The following is a 22,690-nucleotide window of genomic DNA, read 5'->3' as shown; positions in this document are numbered from 1 at the left end:
GTAGGATATTTTCTACACCCAGAAGACCTTCAGTCCAGATAGCCCAACAGAACAAGCAAAAAGTAGTGGTAAACAAGCAGATTAAGTGAAGTCAAATGTCTTCATTTTTTGTATTGTCATAAAAACTTGTACATGTCTGTAAGCCCTTGTATACACGGTTGGACATTCTGATGGAAAATGTCCGATTGGACCGTGTTGTCGGATAATCCGACCATGTGTGGGCTCCATCGGACTGTTTCCGTCTGAATATCCCACCGACAAAGTTTTAGAGCTGGGCTATATAATTTTTCGACAACATGATTCGATCTGACTTTGTCCGATTGTTTGTAGAGAATTCCAATCAGACAAAGTGCCACGCATGCTCAGATCAAATTCCTAGACCAAAGCTATTGGCTACTAGCCTGAACGTAGTCTTGTTGTAATGAAATTACGTCATCACGTTATCACGTTATGAACGATCGGATTTTCCGGCAACTTTGTCCGACCGTGTGTATGCAACACCAGTTTTGGACAAAATCCGACGGATTTTGTTGTTGGAATGTTCGACCGTGTGTACAAGGGCTTAGAGTTTACATGACTATACAAAAATGAAGACATTTGACTATGAACATTATTCTGTAGTTTTTTACATAAAATAGCTAGTTTTGGATTTACTGTTTTTTGTGGTTACAAAGCACTTTTTGGAAACTGGAAAAAAAAAAAAAAAATCTTTAAAGGCTTGTTTTATCCAAGTGCCCATTGATGTCAATGAAATGAGCTTATCATTTTTATTTATTTTTTTGGAGTAGAAAACCGTGTCGATGACCACAATTGCCTAGGGTAAACTAAATATTCCTGCATGCATTCTCCTGCTTTGATTAGCACTCTCGAACCATCGTAAAATCTTTAATTCATGCACGCAACACAATCTTCCTGTCTTCACCCTTTGAAACCATTACAAGTGTTTGCAATCCAGGCAATTGCTTTAACTGCCATGCAATTCGCAAAACGCAGTCCTAAATTAGTTTGCTAAACTTCAGACACTTCAACAGGCTCAGCCGAGAGATGAAATGACAAGTAGGGCTAATGTGAAATGAAGCGTCCTCTGCATTTCCAGATCAGCTACCAAACCGTGCTAAATTTTAAATTTTATTAAATTCCACTTGAATATTGCATATGAATATTGTATTTATGGATTTACACTCAGCAGGCTCATTTTCACATTTACCAGACTAATCTTAACTGCTCTGCTTAAAAACAAAACTGTAGATAGATCTTATCTAGTAAGCTCCATGGCGGCTATACAGCTACCGTATATACTCGAGTATAGGCCGACCCGAATATAAGCCGAGGCCCCCAATTTACCCCCAAAAAAACTGGCAAACTTATTGACTCGTGTATAAGCCGAGGGTGAGACATGCCTGTCCATCCCTGTGTGTGTGTCCGTCCATCCCTGTGTGTCCGTCCATCCCTGTGTGTCCGTCCATCCCTGTGTGTCCGTCCATCCATCCCTGTGTGTGTGTGTGTCCGTCCATCCATCCCTGTGTGTGTGTGTCTCCATCCATCCATCCATCCATCCATCCCTGTGTGTGTGTGTCTCCATCCATCCATCCCTGTGTGTGTCTCCATCCATCCATCCATCCCTGTGTGTGTCTCCATCCGTGTGTGTGTGTGTGTGTGTGTGTGTGTGTCCAGCCTACCTTTGTCCCGAGCCTCCGTCCCGTGCCTTGCCTCCTTGCCTCCGTCCCGTGCCGTGACTTGCCTCCTTGCATCCGTCCCGTGTCGTGCCGTGCCTTGCCGCCGCCGTCCCGTCCCGTCCCGTGCCGTGCCGTGCCTTCCCTTGCCTCCGTCCCGTGCCCTCTTCGTCGGCGGCCATTGTAAAGTTCAAAAGCTGCGCCGCCGCCTTCGCCTGTGATAGGCGGAACACTGAATTTCCCAGCAGCCTGTGTTCCGCCTATCACAGACGTCGTATCATCCTCGTCCGTAGTACGAGGATGATACGATGTCCGTGATAGGCGGAACACAGGCTGCTGGGAAATTCAGTGTTCCGCCTATCACAGGCGAAGGCGGAGCCGGAGGCGCGGCTTTTGAATAGAATGGCCGCTGTCTGTCTGCTCGACACGCTGATCGAGCGGGCAGACAGCGATGACTCGAGTATAAGCCGAGGGGGGCACTTTCAGCCTCAAAAAAGAGGCTGAAAATCTCGGCTTATACTCGAGTATATACGGTACATTTATTAAACAAAACAAACCTCCACTCAGTTCACTTGTATGTATAATTTAGATTTAAAAAAAAAAAAAACTATATTAAATACACACAAACAAGTACCCAACTTTAGCACACAAAAAAAAGGGCTAACTTTACTGTTTTTTTGTGTGTGTTTTTTTTTTTTTTTTTTTTTTTTTTTTTTTTAATATTGGTGTATTTTTTTCCAAAAAATTGTGTTTGAAAGACCTCTGCGCAAATACCGCATCACATAAAATATTGCAACAACCGCTATTTTATTCCTTAGGGTCTCTGCTAAAAAAAAAATATATAAATTTTTGGGGGGTTCCAAGTGATTTTCTAGCAGAAAATACAGGATTTTTACTTGTAAGCAACAAGTGTCAGAAAAGATTTAGTCTTTAAAGCGGAGGTCCACCCTAAAGTGGAGCTTCAGCTCATTGGAACCCCCCCCCTCCAGTGCCACAATTGGCACCTTTCAGGGGGGAGGGGGGTGCAGGTACCTGTACAGGTATCTGCACCCACTTCCGGCATAGATATCTGCAGAATATATACGCCCCTTTCCGAAGGTCCCCCGCTGTCTGCTGGGAAACACACGGATCCCAGAGACAGAGGAGACCATCCTTATTGCTCAGCGCGACTCGTGCATGCGCAGTAGGGAACCGGGAAATGAAGCCGCAAGGCTCCACTTCCTGATTCCCATAGCCAAGATGGCGGCGGCAGCACCCGAGAGACGATCGAGAGATCGGCTTCGGGTGCCGACATCGCGGGCGCGCTGGGTGGGTAAGTGTCATTATTTTAAAAGTCAGCAGCTGCAGTATTTGTAGCTGCTGGCTTTTAAAAAAAAACAAAAAACGGCAGACTCCCGCTTTAAATGGTTAAACTGAGAACTCCTACACACTGAGCTCAGTTCATTGAAGGAGAAACATTGTATCTCTTTCCTCCTCTCTGGGCAGTCCTGCCAAGAAAAAGAGCAAAGTCCCTCCACTGATTAACTTCAGGCAACTTACATTGACTTCTATTACAGAAGTCTTTTGCAAGTTTGGCCTTTTTATCAGCACAATCGGCCAATGCCGATTAAAGTGGAAGTAAACCCATGGATTTAAACCGTTAAAAAAAAAGGCATGCCGGGAATGCTAACTGCACATTGGCTGTGCTCTCAGCCAAACTATCAAACCATCCAATGGCTGGTGTCATAACGAATCACATGTGCAGCACCATAGCAGTTGAAGATTAAACAGAGGCAAAGATGGCAGCTTCCTTGGCTGAAAACGAAAGGGGAGTTTACTTCCACTTTAATTTAAAAAAAAAATCCAAATATCGGCCGATATATCGGTCAACCTCTACCCGTGATATACTTCAAAAGAAAAAGATTTTACGGGTAAGCTGTTATAAAAATCCTATTTTTCATGGAATAGAAGGTTGCAACCCCTGTCGGTTTTGTGTGTGTGGGGGGTTTTTTGTTTTACTAGCTGTGTCCCATTGGGGAGATTTCTATTCCATAGCTAAAATAGGCATTCAGAGAAAATCCCTCCAAAGTGAGGGAACCCCTGGTTGTCACCAGAACCGGTGTCCCCATTGAAAGATTTCTCTTCTTCCTTCTCCGTTTTTTTTTATTTTTTTGTGACGGCTCAAAATTTGGAATCTTCTTTCACTCTCAGTGAGAAGTCACCAGGACAAATGTAGACTGAATATTCTTAAAGGGGGCACAGTCAGCCATAAGCCAAGAAACCTGACAGACGCCTGTCCACTCTAGAACTAAAGATAAAAAAAATCAATGGCTGCACTGTTCCACTTTCAGCCCTGGTTCACACTGATGCAAATTCATATGCGTTCCAGAATGCATGGAATTGCATGACAAGTGTATTAATGTGATTTTCTACGAAGGCCGTGCACATATATGGAGAAATACAATGCTATTTTTAAAAAGGGTCCTGTGCGATACGCTTTAGAACTACGTAGACTTGATTGAAAATCGCTTATCTGTTCAAAGATGAGGCAGTTCCATTGCGTTTTCTGCCATTCACTGCTGTGTTCTTGACCTGCTTGCCAGAAGAAAGAGGGGGAATCGCATGAAAAATGCATTGGAATTACATCTAAAATGCATCACATCGCACTGGATGTGCTCCTGGAAATTACTTCAAATCGTGAACCTAGCCTAATAGTGGTATTTAATGTGATTTTTTTTTTTTTTTTTTTTTGGTCAACTGAAGGTATTTACATAAAGCAGGGATAATGGTATCTGTACCAACCTTGAAAACATGGAGTGCATAAAGACACTGGTTTTATATTGGAGGTATGAAAGGGTGAAAGCAGAAGCCAAGACTAGTGGCCAGCAGGAAACCAGGAACTTCTTTTTGAAAATGTTCTCTTTCTCTGCTTGCTTGAACTGCTGTGTAAATACAGGCGATGTTTGCTTGTAGTTGGTGCTTATGAGATCTGAATGCTTTTTTTCTTTAAATACATTTTTTTTTTTAAACATGTTTATCAGCATTTTTCTTTTTGAAATGGCTTTTCCCCTGAATTAAGTTGCTCTTATGTCCTAATGGACCAATTATAGCTTTTGAAAAATGTTCAGACGCAGCGTGTCCCTCCATCTTTCAGCGGTTTCCTCCATTTAGTATGGAACAGAACGCTCTGCTAAACTAGGGACTGAGTGTCCTGAGATGACCTAATGTGAGCAGCTGTATTATGTAAAGACCAAAAGCTAATGTTCAATCTATCTTTTACTTTCCTTGGTCCCCCCCCATCTACAATAAAAAAAAAAAAACTTTCTGTTTTCAGTGCAGTGCTTATTTTAGAATCCGTGATATCAGTGGGTCTCTGCTTCTCTGTGATCGTGGCTGATTGAAGGGGTTGGCAGGGTGCTGTGCATAGCTTTATGAGCACATCACAGCACCCAACCTGAGTACTTGTCACAAGCCCTCAGCCCTGATGTGGATGTCAGTCTGGAGGAGTGGACATTGCATGCAGGCCACCCTAGGTAACACCCATGTGTGTTGCAAAGTCTCCAGGATTTAAATAACTAACTGAAATCCAGTGAATTAAACTGGCAAGTTGGGGAAAGTAAGACGGAGGAGGAAAGGCTATAATTTGCTGGATGACTTGGCAGGCAGTCAGGCTGCATCTGATTTGCTGCAGTTTCTGATGCACACAATACGAGAAGCTCACAATTAGAATATGCAACTTCAGTACAGATGTGTGTGTGTGTGTATAGATAGATTTTTTTTTTTTTTTTTTTAAATCAAATTTATTTTAATAAAATGCTTTTGGAGTAAAAATCTAAAGAGTTTTTCTATTTAAGATACATTATCAATTTTAGTTTTATTCAGCATGAAATGGAGCTTTGTTGTATAGCATGAGGCTATATATTCTGTAAACTCAGTGAATCAATTTTTTGGACGGCCTGTTGGTTGTCGGCACTTAGTGCTCACAGTGGTAGTTGGTTTTGTGAGTAACTCTAACCAATCCTTGAGTTTTGCCCTCTTTTGGGCTTAATCTTTTACTTTCGGACTATAGGGAATACAGTGGTACTTATGCATACTCATATATTATAGATGGATGGTTGGCGCTTGCTCCTGATGAGTGATATTTCACGAAACGCGTCGAGCATGCTGTGCGGCAACCCCAACGACTGACTTTTAATACTATGTACTCTACTGTTTTTGATTATGCTTTGTTTTTTGCTGAAGCAAATGTAACGCTTTGACCTACTTGCAACATGGTTATAACTGATTAGATGCCCTAATAATAAAGTGCTCTTTTAAAATGTGCTTTTACCCTTGGTTTATGGATCAATGTATTCACACCTAGAACATGATCACTGCACCAACTGTTGGGAACACACCTCATACAAAGTCCCAAACTTTTTTCCTTATTTTGGCGACACCATAGGGGTGGAGGTGCATGTCTATGTGCGCCTCACTCAAAGTCCCAACCTTTTCCCCATTTAACTCGGTGACTCCAAGCTGAGATAACATGCACTGCATTGATGCATTCACACAATTTCACAGTAATAATGCAATAAAACAAAGTTAAGTAATATTCCTTTATCCCATTGTTTGGAAAAATCTATGAACACTACAAACTGTATGATTGAATCAGTTCTGATTATCGCTATTTACTAACCTGTCAGATTATTATTCTAAAAAGGAAACCATTTTGTTTGCAAATATTAAAGATTCTAACTACCAGCAAGAATAAGGTTGGATTCACACCTATGCAGGTTTAGTGCTTTTTGCATTTTGCAGATTTGCACTACAGAACGTGTTCCATAGGAAACCATGTTGAATGGACTGTAGTGCAAAATACACTAAAACTGCATAGGTGTGAATCCAGCCTAAGTCCTTATATTTAACTACTTCCCACCCGGCCATTGTACATATTCGGCAAGGTGGGTGCCCTCTCGTTCTGAGTGGACATTTAGGAACATCATTCAGAAGGAGGGGGGTCGCGTGTGCATGCAGCAGCGAGATCCTGATGCGTTTGTGTCACCCGGACACGCCGGATCTCCGATCGGCAGGAGGGCTTTTTGATTGGCCTCCTGATCACATGACGGCCGTGTCCATTCACAGCCATCATGTAATGTAAACAAACAGCCGGTTGCTAGGCAATCGGCTCTCTTCTCCTCACACAGTTGTCGCTGAGGAGAGCGGATCGCTGCAGCTGGCTGGTGATCAGTGAGTATGAGCGTTTTTTTACTCGCTGATCACCAGTCTTGCGTAAACACATATGTAAAACGCACATCCCCACACAATGTCCCCAAAACACACATGTCCTCAAATAATAAAAACACCTGCCCCCCACATATGTCTAGAGGTCGACCGATATATCGGCCGATATTTGCAGTTTTTTAATTAATCGGCATTGGCCAATTGTGCTGATAAAAAGGCCAATTATAACTACAGCGGGACTTGCAGATGACTTCTGTGATAGAAGTCAATGCAAGTTGCCCAAGTCTTCAGTGAAGGGACTTTCCTCCTCTCTGGGCAGTCTGCCAAGAAAAGAGCAAAGAGATACAATGTTTACACTTGAATGAACTAAGCTCTGTGTGTAGAGTTCTCAGTTTAACCATTTAAAGACTAAATCATTTCTGACACTTGTTGCTTACAAGTAAAAATCCTGTATTTTCTGCCAGAAAATCACTTAGAACCTCCAAAAATTATATATATTTTTTTAGCAGCGATCCTAGGGAATAAAATAACGGTTGTTGCAATATTTTGTCACACGGCATTTGTGCAGAGGTCTTTCAGGTGGAATTTTTTTGGAAAAAAATAGTGATTAAAAAAAAAAATGGGCTAACTTTACTGTTTTTTAGTTATTTTTTATTTTTTTTTGTAAATCCAATGCTAGTTCAGCTATTAAAACTATATGGCTTTACTCGTATTGCACAGACATCACATGTGATCAACGTAGCAATGAGGTTTGCATGTGTGTGAGCCCAGGCTTAAATTTATGATATAAATTAAAAAGTCAACTATAATACAATAATATGTAAAAATATAATTTCTGTCCATTTCAGTTTTCGGCCAAGTGCATCTGCATTTTGTGTTTTGGTACCAAAATTCCTATTCGGTGAACCTCTATTTGTCAATGTCTGCGTTTGTATACCCATGTTGACTTGTTCATTATGCTTTTTGTATTGTAGGTATGTGGGTAACCTGTCTCGAGATGTCACAGAAGCACTGATACTTCAGGTGTTCAGCCAGATCGGTCCTTGCAAAAGCTGCAAGATGATTATGGATGTAAGTTTTTAGTTGATTGCAGGCCTGTGTATTTTTTCACAAACTCTGAGGCAGTTTCTAAAGGATAGGAAGCAACAACAATGTGACTCATGTGCTTCTCCTCTCCTCATACCCTTAGTTTCCATGTATAACGTCCTTCTCATCCCCCTTTGATGCTGTAATCGGCATCTCTGGTGGCATGCCTGATTGCTGCTTCCACCAGCACCCACCCCCCCTTCACGGGAATGATTACTGGTTTATCTGGCTACTGTAACATGTAGTATAGTCATAAGTAAACCCTATATAGAGGACGACTGCGTATCTGACCTGGACCCCAGAAGTAGTGAAATTAATGAGCAGGACTTTTCTAAATTCATAATTGACAGGACAAGTGGGATTTTTATAGCCCTGCCTTGGTTTAAAAGGTATGCTTTGCATTGGTGAGGTGTCATTAGATTTATATTGTTTCAGTAAAGTAATACCATGCAACCATTTAAAACTTGATTTAATCTAAAGAATCGTAGTGGAAAAATGCTATAAACTATGTACCCCCCCCCCACTTTTTTCTTTTTCCACACACACACTGTGACTGCATGTCCAAAAAAAAGCGATATACAGAAAGCGATATACAGTCTGTGAAATAAAAGCAAAATATAAGCAAAGACACCTGAGTCTGTGCGGCACGTTCCACGTCCCAGGAGAGATCAAAAGATGTACACCCACCCCACCTGTAATGCATCAAGATAACCTAAAAATACGCTCCACACGTCTCACCTTACAATGTGAATATGAGATGCATCACACATACGCAGATAAAGAGCCAGGGAAAATGGCAAACAATTCACTTAGTTCAGCACAGAGGACTAAAATCACAACATAAGGAGCAGCCAATTGGAAACAGTGGCGGCTTAATTCATCCTTCCCATACTTTATTGAATTTTCAAAGTGCCCCTCTGCTGGCGTAGGTTGTCTTATAGAAAGAGTGTCATATTCACTAAAGCATTTCAGGCCACCGCGGGCGATGCCGCTGCTTTCTTTCAACAAAGGATACCGCCTATACTCGAGTATAGGCCGACCCGAATATAAGCCGAGGCCCCCAATTTACCCCCAAAAAAACTGGCAAACTTATTGACTCGTGTATAAGCCGAGGGTGAGACATGCCTGTCCATCCCTGTGTGTGTGTCCGTCCATCCCTGTGTGTCCGTCCATCCCTGTGTGTCCGTCCATCCCTGTGTGTCCGTCCATCCCTGTGTGTCCGTCCATCCATCCCTGTGTGTGTGTGTGTGTCCATCCATCCATCCATCCCTGTGTGTGTGTGTGTCTCCATCCATCCATCCATCCATCCCTGTGTGTGTGTGTCTCCATCCATCCATCCATGTGTGTGTGTCTCCATCCATCCATCCATCCATCCCTGTGTGTGTGTCTCCATCCATCCATCCATCCGTGTGTGTGTCTCCATCCATCCATCCATCCGTGTGTGTGTCTCCATCCATCCATCCGTGTGTGTGTGTGTGTGTGTGTGTGTGTGTGTGTGTGTGTGTGTGTGTGTCCAGCCTACCTGTGTCCCGAGCCTTTGTCCCGAGCCTCCGTCCCGTGCCTTGCCTCCTTGCCTCCGTCCCGTGCCGTGCCTTGCCGCCGTGCCTTGCCTCCGTCCCGTGTCGTGCCGTGCCTTGCCTCCGTCCCGTCCCGTCCCGTGCCGTGCCTTGCCTTGCCTCCGTCCCGTGCCCTCTTCGTCGGCGCCTCGGCGGCCATTGTAAAATTCAAAAGCCTCCGCCTTCGCCTGTGATAGGCGGAACACTGAATTTCCCAGCAGCCTGTGTTCCGCCTATCACGGACATCGTATCATCCTCGTCCGTAGTACGAGGATGATACGATGTCCGTGATAGGCGGAACACAGGCTGCTGGGAAATTCAGTGTTCCGCCTATCACAGGCGAAGGCGGAGCCGGAGGCGCGGCTTTTGAATGATAGAATGGCCGCTGTCTGTCTGCTCGACACGCTGATCGAGCGGGCAGACAGCGATGACTCGAGTATAAGCCGAGGGGGGCACTTTCAGCCTCAAAAAAGAGGCTGAAAATCTCGGCTTATACTCGAGTATATACGGTAATATGTTTAGTGACATAATACAACAATAACCTAATGAGTGTGTAGATCTCTAGTGGGAACCAGCCCATCTACTAAGCTTAAGACATGTTCTAACAGAAGTTCTGAGGGGAATGGTGGGGACTGAATACACAGGAGGACATTTGTCCAATATACTTTATAATATAATAACTATATAATTCCCAAAAGATATGCATATAGTTTTCTCCAGGAAAGGAGCAATGCCAGCAGGAAATGGGGCTATTCTGAACATTTGGGCAGTTTAGCTGGAGTTGGGTACACTGTGAAAAAAATGTATAATAACCACTTGAGATCCGCGCTATTGCCAAATGACGGCATTAGCGCGGATCTACTTTTCCGGGACTACGTCTATTGACGTCATCCCGGTTACGAGCGGCCTGCGCGCCCCCTGAGGGGCGCGCGCGGCGCGCTCTGTGATCGGCGAGTCCACGAGACTCGCCTGATCACCGATCTGTGCAAGGGGTCGATCCCGACCCCTTATCACGTGATCAGCTGTCAGCCAATGACAGCTGATCATGTGACAGAACGGAGTCGGTAATCGGCTATTATTCCTCCTCGCGCTGACAGCGCGAGGAGAGAAAAAAAAAGCCGATCACCGGCGGCCGTGATCGGGACATCAGTCCCGATCACGGCCAGCAATACAGCTGACCACCTGCCTCCTGCCAGTGCCCACCTGCCCACCGCAGTGCCATCCTGAATGAAAGTAAGTGCCCCCCATCAGTGCCCCCCAGCAGTGCCCATAGTGCCCACAGTGCCACCCACAGTGCCACCCACAATGCCACCCAGCAGTGCCACCAACAGTGCCACCCACAGTGCCCACAATCTTCCTTAAAGGTGCTGCACCCCAGTGCCGCCCATCAGTGCCCAGCAGTGCCGCCCATCAGTGCCCAGCAGTGCCACCTATCAGAGCCACCTATCAGTGCCCATCAGTCCCATCTATCAGTGGTACCTATCAGTGCCCATCCGTGCCACCCATCCGTGCCACTTATCTGTGCCACCCATCCATGCCATCTTATCTGTGCCCATCTTTGCCCATCAGTGCCGCCTTATCTGTGCCTATTAGTGCCACCTTAACTATGCCTATCAGTGCCCACCAGTGCAGCCTATCAGTGCCCACCAATGCAGCCATCAGTGCCGCCTAATCAGCGCACTTCAATGAAGGAGAAAATTGACCCGTTTGCAAAATTGTATAACAAACTATTAAAACATGATTTTTTTTTTTTTTTTTTGCATCTTTTTTTGTTTGTTTAGCAAAAAATAAAACTCCGAGCTGTAACTAAATACCACCAAAAGAAAGCTCTATTTGTGGGAAAAAAATGATAAAAATTTCATTTGGGTACAGTGTTGTATGCCCGCGCAATTGTCATTCAAAGTGCATCAGCGCTGAAAGCTGAAAATTGGTCTGGGACTGAGGGGGGTTTAAGTGCCCAGTAAGCAAGTGGTTAAGCAATCTCTCACAAAGACCAACCTACTAAACAAAGGAAGCTTTCCACACATCCTTCAAATCTTCGTCATCCATATCTGTACAGTACTGTGGCTGTCCAAATTGTTCTGCAGGTTTGCAGCATTTTGGTTGTTTCTGAGAAGAGGTATTTATAAATGGTAGTTGGTTTAGAAAGATCATCTCCCCTCAACAGGGATTCCAAGTCAGATGAGCAGGAGGAGACCCGGATAGGACCGATTTTGAGAGTGGTAGGCACGCCATAGTTGTAAACAGAATTGGGCCTTTTGATAGGGAGTATGAGGCTGTAATATCAAAGGACTGTAGCATGCCATTATGAGTAATATCACCTAGCTTCTTGATCCCATATTTAGTCCACACTATGGGATCTTCATAGACCTAAAAATGGGAGAGGTTTGAAGCCACCCTTCTAACTCTGAACCATGGGTCCCCCTCCAGGCCCGTAGGACTGATCTCATGGAACTAGTTTGGGTGTAAGGGGATTGGGGACCTCTGTGTACTAAATAGGTCAACACTTCATAACCACTACAGCTGCTTCTAGGACCACAGTGGCATCGTCCAAATGCCAGGCCCCCCCTCCCTCCAGGGTTGTTGTAGGACATTAAGGCGGATCCTAGGTTTAGAGCCCTGCCAAAGAAAATCCGTAGGCAATCTATGAAATTACTTGAAAAAAGTTTTGGGAATCCACCCGGGAGTTTTGGGTAATATATAGACATGGTAGTAAAAACTTTATTTTAACTCAATTTATTTTCCCAGTAAAGGGGGGGGGGTGGTATATTTATGATACTCAGCATAGGGGTGTAACATTGGATGAGCTAAGTAAGTTTGTTTTACTAAGAGGGAGAACTGTGGACTTGTGCCAGTTCACTCGTAAGCCTGTAAAAGAGGTAATATGGTCTAGGATGGCTAAGGTAAACGCTATAGAAATTTCAGGGTCCTGCAGGAACAGCAACACATCTGCATAAAGGGCTGTTCATTCTTCAAGGCTACCCATCCAGATACCGTTGAGGTACATAATGCAAGAGCAGTGGGCTCCACCATGAAGGTAAACAACCCAGGCGGCAATGAGAAACCCTGTCTTATGCCCCAGATCACTGGAATGAACTCCATTCACTGCCTGTTTTAATAATAGCCACCTCCTGGGCTCTCATACATTAAATGAATCCTTTTGAGCCTCCTCAAATCCCATGGGGACCAGAACCCCACCCATTAACACCCAGTCCACTGAATTAAATGCTTTTTCAAGGTCCAAAAAGATCAGTACATGATTGTTAGGCTAGTCTAAGTGCAATTCATTATGAGTGAAAACGCTTAGCAAATTGAGGTTGGTGCCTTTTATTGGGCAGCATCTCCAATTTTCTAAACAAGTTACAGCATGCTAAAATGATTTTGGGCCTATGGCCTGCTCCTGTAATTAGGCCTACCAGAACAAGAGTGGATTCTCATGTTTAGAAAGGCCATTCATACCTTATTTGTAAAAATTTCCAATGTTTGCAAAGTTGAGATGGATAGTAGTAGAATTATTAATTCCTTAGGCAATAGGTTTCTTTTAGTTGGTCTATTAAGATGCTTGATGTTTTGTGTAACAGTTTGTGTCTTTTTTATTTTTAAAAAAAATTTTTTTCTTCAAAGTGGACCTCCTAATAATTTATTTATATTTTTTGAGCAGACCGCTGGAAATGATCCCTACTGCTTTGTGGAGTTTTATGAACACCGCCATGCCGCTGCATCCTTAGCTGCTATGAATGGGCGAAAGATAATGGGCAAGGTATGTCTTTTTCAAATTGCGTGGCATTTCATTCCACTATAAGTGCACTTGGCAGTGCAGTTGCTGTAGATCTGAGGGGGACATGTAAGGAAAATTAATTTTTTTTTTTTTTTTGCTTGCACGTGATATGATAAAATCAGCAGAGCTTCCCCTCATTTCAGCTCTTCCCCCTTAGATCTACAGCAATTGCACTTGTAGTGCAAAGTGTATTTGCCTTTGATAAATCAACCTCAGTGTGTCGCCAAAAAAAAAAAAATCACTGTATTGGATAAGTTTCATCAGAAAGGTGGCTAAAATTAAGCTTCATTTACTTAGAGAAAAACAAAGTGCTCTCCAATTTTAGTGATTTTAGCATTTTTGTTTTAATGGCTAGTGAAGAGGCATTATGACACCTGTCAAGTTTTTGTTGCTGTCTGTGTCCCCCAATAGGGAAATTCATGCTCTCTATTTGTCCTCTCTTCCATCAGGAGTTATAACCTCTCACTGTATCAAAAAAGGAAAAGTTTTGCTCTTAGTTCTACTTTAACCACTTCAGCCCCGGAAGGTTTTACCCCCTTGCAGACCAGAGCACTTTTTTTACGATTTGGCGCTGCTTTAACTGGTAATTGCACGGTCATCCAATGGTGTACCCAAACTAAATTTGCATCCTTTTTTCCCACAAATAGAGCTTTCTTTTGGTGCTATTTGATCAGCTCTGTGGTTTTTCTTTTATGTGCTATAAACACAAAAATTAGACAATTTTGAAAAAATATTTTTTACTCTTTGCTATAATATCCCCAAAAATGTTTTTAATAAATTTTCTTCATCAGTTTAGGCCAATATATATTCTACATATTTTTGGTTTAAAAAAAAAAAAAAAAAATGCAATAAGCGCATATTTATTGGTTTGTGCAAAAGATAGTATCTACTAACTATGAGGAAGATTTATGGGATTTTTATGGGCTCTTTTTTTTTTTTTTTTTTTTTTTTTTTTTTTTATAGAGGTATTTTGACAGGTTGGACACTTTTGACACATTTTTGGGACCATTGACATTTATACAGAGATCGGTGCTATAAATATGCATTGGTTACTGTGTAAATGTCACTGGCAGGAAAGGGGTTAACACTAGGGGGCAATCAAGGGGTTTAAATGTTTTTCCTCAGTGTGTTCTAACTATGGGGATAGGACTGACTAGGGAAGGAGACATATCATTGTTACTTGCTAGGAACAAACAATATGTCTCCTCATCCCTGTGATGGCTCTCATGCATGTGATCGCTGGCCATGCGCATCGGGATCCCTGCCTTGCAGCGGGCGCGGCTCTTAAAGGAAACCCCGTAAAAAGACGCGAGCCAGTCAGGAACCGGTTAAAGGGTTTGTAAACCCCTGCCTTTTTTATTTATTTATTTATTTATAACCATAAACATGTCATACTTACCTCTTCTGTGCAGTTTGTTTTGCACAGTGTGACCCTAGTCATCATCTTTTGGGGAGTTCCCTGGCGGCTCCTCGCATCGATAAATCCTCTGATTGCATGAGGACATTTTAATTTCTGGGCCCTATTTAAAAATTCAAAAAGTGGCTTAATATTTAGAAAAAAAAATTTCTGTAGATTGTGCTCACTGCTCCCTATCCTCTAACAATTCATCCTAAAAAAAAAAAAAAAAAAATCCCAGACCACAATGAACTATTTTCTCAACTAAACTGACAGGTTGCATATGCACAGGGTGGTGGCATATCCTAAAATACACTAAGTGGGTGCTGCAAGATTCTGACTATCCTGAACAAGTTGGAATGGAGTGTTTTTAATGTATGCTCTGTAGGAGGGGCACTGTGTGGGCATGTTTGTCATTTTATTTCCTGTGTGTGTGTGTGTGTGTGTGTGTGTGTGTGTGTGTGTGTGTGTGTGTATGTATATATATATATATATATATATATATATATATATATATATATATATATATATATATATATATATATATATATATATATATATATATATATATATATATATATATATATATATATATATATTTATTTATTTATTTATTTTTTCTATATCTATCTTTCAAGTTTTCCTTTAAAACTACCTTGTAATTGTATTGCAAGTAGGTCTGCACTTATACTAAACACACGGTTTTATTTACATTGTCCCTTCAATTTCTGTATGAGGCTGATGGAACTGTAATTATTTTTATTTAATACATAGCAATATCTCTGATTTGTTCAAGGAGCCCCTAAACTCAAGGCATCAACTTCATCATGTTGGTCAGCTTTTTGGGCTGCATTAGATCTAACCCTGCTATTGGCCAGTGAGGATGCCCTTAAAAATCCCATTGTTGGGTCCAATAGTAAGGTGCTGGAAGAGCTGACCCAAACTGCTGAAGTTGGTATTTGTATTTATAGAGCATAAACAGCAGGCCAAGTACACTTTAATGCAAGTAGCTCAATTTTTATTTATTTTTTTGACTAGCTTTTATCAGTAGGTGTTTTCTTCTAAAAAGCTGCTTCTCAGACTTGTACAACTCATTTCAAGGTTTGTGTACCAGTGGTGTTTGTTTTATTTTTTTTATTTTTTTTGGATTTGCAGGAAGTTAAGGTTAACTGGGCCACCACTCCTAGCAGCCAAAAGAAAGATGCGAACAGTAAGTTTACCACACATTGTACTAGTTGATAACTTGTAATGAATAAATGCATATTACATTAAAACCACTATACAAATTTTGACAGTTTTTTTAGATTGGTGTTTCTCATCCTGTGATTATCATACATACCTCAAGCAGTATCAATCTGCCTTTTAACTACTTCCTTTCCGCGTTGGTCAATCTAAGTATATATTAAACAATACCCTTATTTCTTTAGATTGTGGGGTGAGATGTTAATACTTGATAAAGAAAAGTAAGATGGTTGAGAAACACTGCGTTAGATAACTTGTATTATTGTGTTTATGCTAATATTTTAAGAACAAATCTAATCTTTGTCATCAGGTAGTTCCGTTGTCAACACACTGCGTTCTCAAGGTAATTGTGTCTTTTTATGGATAAAAATTAAATCTCTCACGGGTGACCAGCGACAGTCAGGCTGTTCCTATCCACTCCTTTCTTCTGTCATTACCCTTTCAAGCTGCCTTTTTCTGTTACTTTGGCAGTTTTAAGATTATTGAGTTTATCCAGTGACCCTAGCCATTCCTTAAACCATAGCTAACCTTCTGTATACCATATTAACATTGGTGTCGCTGGATATACCACTTCTATGGAGGTGGTTCTGCTACAAAACGCAGTGGTGGAGCTACATTTAGATGTTTAGATATCACAAGACAGTAGCAAAGCAAAGAAAGCCTTGTTGGTTTATAGATTTATAATTACTCCTAACATTAATTCTTCAAGGAGCTAAAACCTATACTTTTATTTTTTATTCACTAAATGCCTTCTTGAAGGAGACCGCTCATGATTCTTATCCACCTCAATACCCGACACAAGGTCCCAAGGCCAATATTTAGCTTTCACGCTGTCACACTTTGACAGTCATGCAGCACTGTACTAAAAATGAAATTTTTATCACTCTTTTGAGACAGAGCTTTCTTTTGGTGGCATTTAATTGCCACTGGATTTATTAAATTTTTTTTGCTAAATAGAAATTTTGAGAAGGAAACTCATTCTTCATTTCTGTTTATAAAATGTGGCAAATAAACAGAAATTTAGGCTAAAATGTATTCGGCTACATTTGTTTGGTAATAACCAAAGCCAGTGTATATTTAACCTGTAGGAAAGTTAGAGTCCCCAGACAATGGGGGGAAAAAATATATATATATATATTCTTTGCTTTAAAAAAAAAAAAAAAAAAAATCAGTCCTAATGTACTGACAGCCCCTAAAATGCCACAACAGTACAAGTAAGCCCAAAATGACCCATTTCTGGAAAGTAGATAGCCCAAGGTATTTAGTAAGCGGCATTCTGAATTTTTTGAAGTTGTAATTCATTTTCCTTTTTATTTCTTAGCATATGACCAGTACAGTGTTAACATAGTGGCTTTGTACTACTCTGGGGAGGTGATTAGGATTTTTTAATTTTTTTTACACACTGATTGCTGATAACAATGATGATCACTGTTATAAGCAACCATTTTTATGAATGGCATTTATTCATCTAGTGCGTACTATTGTGAAGCTGTGATTGGCCACAGCTATCCCATGGTACAGATGCACTGTGATTGACCCTGTGTGTACCATGTGATCACTGTGACCAATTGGAGATGAACACAATAGTACACACTGGTTATGAAAGCCATTCATTTATGTAGATCTGTCATGTTATCAGCTGTGATTGGTCACAGTGATTACATGATACTGGCAGCAGCCCGGAACAATGATTTGTCATCTGCTGTATCCAGTGGACGTAGTAGGTGACAGGTCATGCCACAGTGCAGCCCCTAGTGCGTCCGCAAGGTGTGACCCTGGGAGGACTTCATATGACGTCCACCCAGGATGGGAGCACTCCTGCTCAACCATCATTCTATTACAGACCGGACGGGAACTGGTTAATGTTAACATTAATATTTGTTCACTTCAAGAAGTAACTTTTTTTTTTTTTATGCATTAATGTACACTTCTCTTGGGTACATTTCCACTAAGATGCATTTTTTTTGGAGGGCCTTTCACTTTCTGGCATATGCTGCTTTGAAATCAACTGTAAAATATAATCCTTATTGTAAAATACACCACTGTTCAAAAAGAGTATATGTTATAAAATGACTCATTGTAGTATGCAGTACCATGTTCCCTTCCTGATAATTGGGTTAAGTACCTCTGTTTAGTTTTGCTTATCCCCACCTTGGCCCCCTAACCAGGACTGCCTGCTTCAGGAAAAAATCCAAGATTGCTGCATGTGAACCCTAGACTAAACCAGCAGTAAATCCTAGTATATATGAGATAAGATACCATTACTTTTAAAGCGGTTCTGCACCTAAAAAAATAAATATTAAAAGCCAGCAGCTACTGATATTGCAGCTGCTGACTTTTAATAAAATCACACTTACCTGTCCCAGGGTCCAGCGATGTTGGCGGCAGATGACGAGCGATCGCTCGTCTCGCTGCTGCCCCCGCCGCCATCCTCTGTCAGGGAATCGGGAAGTGAAGCATTACAGCTTCACTGCCCGGTTCTCTACTGCGCGTGCGTGAGTCGCGCTGCACATCTCTTATGGTCCCCCACTGTGTCTCTGGGAACTGTGTGTTTCCCAGAACACAACGGGGGGGGGGGGGGGGCGGGGGGTCTGCGGCGGTCTGCCCGGAAGTGGGTGCAGATACCTGGATTATCCAGGTAATGGCACCCCCCTCCCCCCCTGAAAGGTGCCGATTGTGAAGAACCGCTTTAAGTGGCTGGAGTTTCACGTTAAATAACTTGGGCTTCTGCAGACAGACCTGTAGGCTGAAGTATAAACGACAGCAAAGATGGAACATAAAAGGCATAGTGGCTTTTTATTTATATTTTGTTTAGTTGGGGTTGTAAGCCCCATATGTCTCCCATTGAGAAGATTTTCCTTCCCTTTCTGTCCCATAGCCAAAACAGGGTGGGACCCCTCCAAAGCGAGGGAATCCTTGGTTGTCACCAGAACTAGTTTCCCCGTTGGAGGATTTCCATGTTTTCACCTCTATTCCTGTTCAGATGACAACCCAAGATTTGAAGCAGTCACCAGGGTAAATAGAGGGTAAGCCCCATTCACATCGGAGAGACTCGTCATATGATTTGACAGATCAAAATCACATTACAAGTCCCACCATATTTCTGGCTATGGAACCATTCAAATCGGTGCGACGCTGATTTTAAAAAGGTTTCTGCTCTTTTTTTGTGCGATTTCATGCACAACTTGCATTGTCATTGGTGCATGAAGCTGCACAGATGTGGACAACCAGCACATGAAATTGCACTGACTCGCAGCTTTGAAATTGGTTTCAAAGCTGCATTTGGTGTGAGCCGGGGCTAAATCTCCCTAGCAGGCAAGGTAGGAGAAATAACCTGAAAGGGTTGTAATCCCGCTCCACTTCATCCAAAACTAAAAAAAAAAAAAAAAAAGTTGCCTTTTAGTTATACTTTAAATGAAGGTGAAAACTGGGGAATATGTGATTCTCTGTCCTTGTGGCATAGAGTAGGAAAATTGATGTGTTTTGTCCTCCATTTTGAAAATTTGGTCAAAACATATCACTTTGTTAAAGTCTTGTTTTGCTGCAACTAATCATGTACTGTATGCATAGTGGTGTATGTTAGGAAAATATAAGTCTCATCTTATGTGAAACTTGGTGTATTCCAGAAAGGGAAGGCCCTCTAAATATAATTTCCTGTTATATACAAATTGAACATCATGTCTTAATCCATCAGTCTGAGTGATGAAAAAGAAAAAGGGGCAATATTTTTCATGGTGACTGATCACATTCTAACTCTTTGTCATAGGCAATATCCACATTCTTCTGCTTGTTTAAAAAGTTGATACCTAGTAAACAAAGGAAAGATCCTTGCCGATCCAGGCAGCTATTCTCCTTTAAGAAGGCATTTTATTGTATACATAGAGTAGAATATTTTGATCTATCATTGTCTAAAACTCCCATAACTTTTATTTTTTTCTTTGTGGCAATATCTGCCATATAATGAGCATGGCTGTGCCTTTATTCTTTCTCCAGAAAACAAATGCCAATTGTGCGTGTGTCTACAAATAAAGTAGATATATTTTTTTCACTTTATTGGGGCATATTTTATGTACATAGTTTATTAAAAATATATAGTTTTAAATAAATTCTGTGGTTGAATAGAGTAACCAATGATACTATAATATACATGGGCAATACATAGCATTGAGCAATGGGTCTAATCTGGGGGGCTTTAATTTTAACATCTTGTAAATCTTCTTTTTAATTGCTGCTTTTTCTTTTTCTAATAATGGAGCAATATATTGAGTTGAGTAATCTGTAATATGTGACATTTAAATATATGAAAATGTTGTTTTCCCCTTTCACCCTGTTCCCATCTCCTTCTCCCAACAAGATCATTTCCATGTTTTTGTTGGTGATTTGAGCCCCGAGATAACAACTGATGACATTAAAGCTGCCTTTGGACCTTTTGGAAGAATATCGTAAGTAGAAAGAAAAGACGGAGCCAATCTTTTCCTGTGTAACTTCAATGTCCTTTTAGATTCTTGCTGCGTTCTCCAATCCTCATTCAAAATAATTTCACTATTGAATTTTTCTTTTTTTTCTTTTTATTATTACTGTTAACTGGTTTTTAATATTTAATTTCTCAAAATTTACAGCTGGCCACAGACCAAAAAGGGGGTTAACGCATTGACCTGAGAATTCAGTTAACAGGCCACGTATGCCCTTTTTTTTAATTCCTATTTTTTTTAAATATATATATATCATTTTTCCTATTTTCCGTTTTTATTATTTTTATTTCCATTTAAGTAATTGAAATTGTGTTTGCAATGACCAGGAACAAATTGCATGGTTTAACTTTTTCACAGCTGGCGTGGTCTGCACCATTGTTGCAGGTCTCTTCTGCACTGAAAGAGTTCAAAATAAATGAATGGATAAAACACACAAGAAAGCCACTAATTTTAAAGGTGTACAACTATTCCAAGGTTAAATGACTCAATTTTCAGTCGCTTGCTTTAGCCCATGCTTGATGTGGAAGTAGCCATGTTGTGAGTGGGATCAGCTGTAGTTTGTGTTAATGTGTTTTAAGTTGTTATAATCAATTTGCATGTACACCTTTATTACTTGCCATTCCCCTCCACCCCTTTTTAAAATAGAAGTTTTTTTCTTAGATCTTTATGACCGATGTAAGGGGACTGCTTTAAACTTTTTGATTTGCTGATGCTTTCTACTTTGGCCTTTTTAAAAGGGACAAAGGAGTAATATGGGGTCACAGTGTGGTCTGTTGTGATTTGCTTCCCTTATTTGTATTTGCTTTTAGGAATGTGATTCCATAGGTAAATGGGTCTTTGTTTTTTGATTGCAGAGATGCACGAGTGGTGAAGGACATGACAACTGGAAAATCAAAAGGCTATGGTTTTGTGTCTTTCTTCAACAAATGGGTATGTTTTTAGTTCCTGCTTGTACTGAAGTCTGCAACCTTACATGTTACCTGATATCCGCTTCACCTTGTGCACGTGTTTTCAGTTGCTGGGGATTTCCAACTTAAATATGTGTAATTTTCTCTCTGTGAAAAGCGTTTTTTTTTCCTTTATATACATAGAGTGTGAAAATACCTTTTTTTTTAGGGCTCTTTCACAATGGAGCGGCAGTGCTTCCCGTCCTCAGTCAAGTGGTCCATGATGGAGCTGCCAGACATTCAGGAAGCAATCCTGCTGCATGTATAGAGATACCACACTGCAATCGAAAGCCAGTTGTTTGCCTTATGGTTGCAGTGCTCTCTCATTCACCTCAGTGGGTTAGTTTGATAGGCGGTGCTGCCTGTCAAACTCTGCAGGCTAAGTTATAATTGCCATGGCATTTGTACAGCTCTTTTCAGCTGTAATGTTAGAGCTTAGGTGGGCATCCAGGAGAAAGGTAAAACTGCAGTTCAACCACCTGTTTTTACCAACCCCCACGATTGCTCATGATCTCCCCTTACTGAGAGAGTTGGTCATTTTAAAGCTATTGGAGTAGCATATTTTTTCAGGTGCCTTTAAGTTCCTTGGTGCCGATTCAAAATCCTGATCTGTTTAACCCATGCAGAATCATTTTTCAGAAAGAGACATTTGGCCCATCCACTGTGTGCTTTATTTTTTTTTATTTTTTATTATTTTTTTATTTTTTTTTGCAAGGTCCATGTAATATTACCAAGCCTCGTCCACTATAATAGCAGTATAATATCGGTTGTACACTATAACAAAAACTCCTAATAAATACTGCCTTGTGCTTAGTTTTTGCCCACAGCATCTAGTAAAGGTGACAGTCATCCTTCTGGCAAAATCCTGGGAAATGGCAAATATCCCTGCACTGTGCTATAGCTTCATCTTTTGCGTTTGATAAGCTGGCCGTTCCCTGGGATCTCTACAGAAGGAAGATTATCTCGCCAATTGAAATACCGAAGCTGGGGATGAGGTAAGTATTTAACCACTCCCCTACCAGCCACATATATAATTTTACACACACACGTTGCAGTAGCGAAGTGCTATACTGGGATCTTGGTTGAGGCTACAACCATGATCCCGGTGTCATATATTTTTTTTTTTTTTTTTTTACACCCCCCTCCCGCTGCCATTACGGGGCTCTTTCGAGCGATGGGGAAGCCTGGGAGCAATGTGACAGGTGGCATCCATGTCCAGCCTCACAGTAAGAGAGGATCTTAAGCTGTTCCTCCCACTGTGTGATGTAAGAACTGGCGAACGCCACTTCTGGTCCTGGCTTTGTTTACTGGGTGCATATCGGTCAGTGAAACAGCCAA

At 41.4% G+C, this 22,690-nt stretch overlaps 1 protein-coding gene across 4 annotated transcripts in view; it reads left to right on the top strand.

Moving 5' to 3' along the window:
* Window positions 1-22,690, top strand: part of TIA1 (TIA1 cytotoxic granule associated RNA binding protein) — a 55,609-nt gene that overhangs the window by 19,289 nt on the left and 13,630 nt on the right. The window contains exons 2-8 of one of the 4 annotated variants that reach the window (XR_013270356.1): window positions 7,850-7,946; window positions 13,179-13,277; window positions 15,847-15,901; window positions 16,244-16,276; window positions 20,288-20,375; window positions 20,553-20,612; window positions 21,260-21,335. Coding sequence is in view for 3 of the 4 variants with exons in the window: in XM_077469444.1 (XP_077325570.1) it covers window positions 7,850-7,946; window positions 13,179-13,277; window positions 15,847-15,901; window positions 16,244-16,276; window positions 20,288-20,375; window positions 21,260-21,335 (448 nt within the window). In the remaining variant the exon portion in view is untranslated. Of the gene's footprint in view, window positions 1-7,849; window positions 7,947-13,178; window positions 13,278-15,846; window positions 15,902-16,243; window positions 16,277-20,287; window positions 20,376-20,552; window positions 20,613-21,259; window positions 21,336-22,690 lie in introns of those variants that run through there. The other 3 variants (XM_077469444.1, XM_077469445.1, XM_077469446.1) reach the window with 3 other exon arrangements.

The sequence above is a fragment of the Lithobates pipiens genome, unplaced genomic scaffold (assembly GCF_037356315.1).
Source record: "Lithobates pipiens isolate NorthernLeopardFrog02 unplaced genomic scaffold, aLitPip1_a1.2 Scaffold_8, whole genome shotgun sequence".
Lineage (NCBI taxonomy): Eukaryota > Metazoa > Chordata > Amphibia > Anura > Ranidae > Lithobates > Lithobates pipiens.
This window is presented reverse-complemented; position numbering and strand designations above follow the sequence as displayed.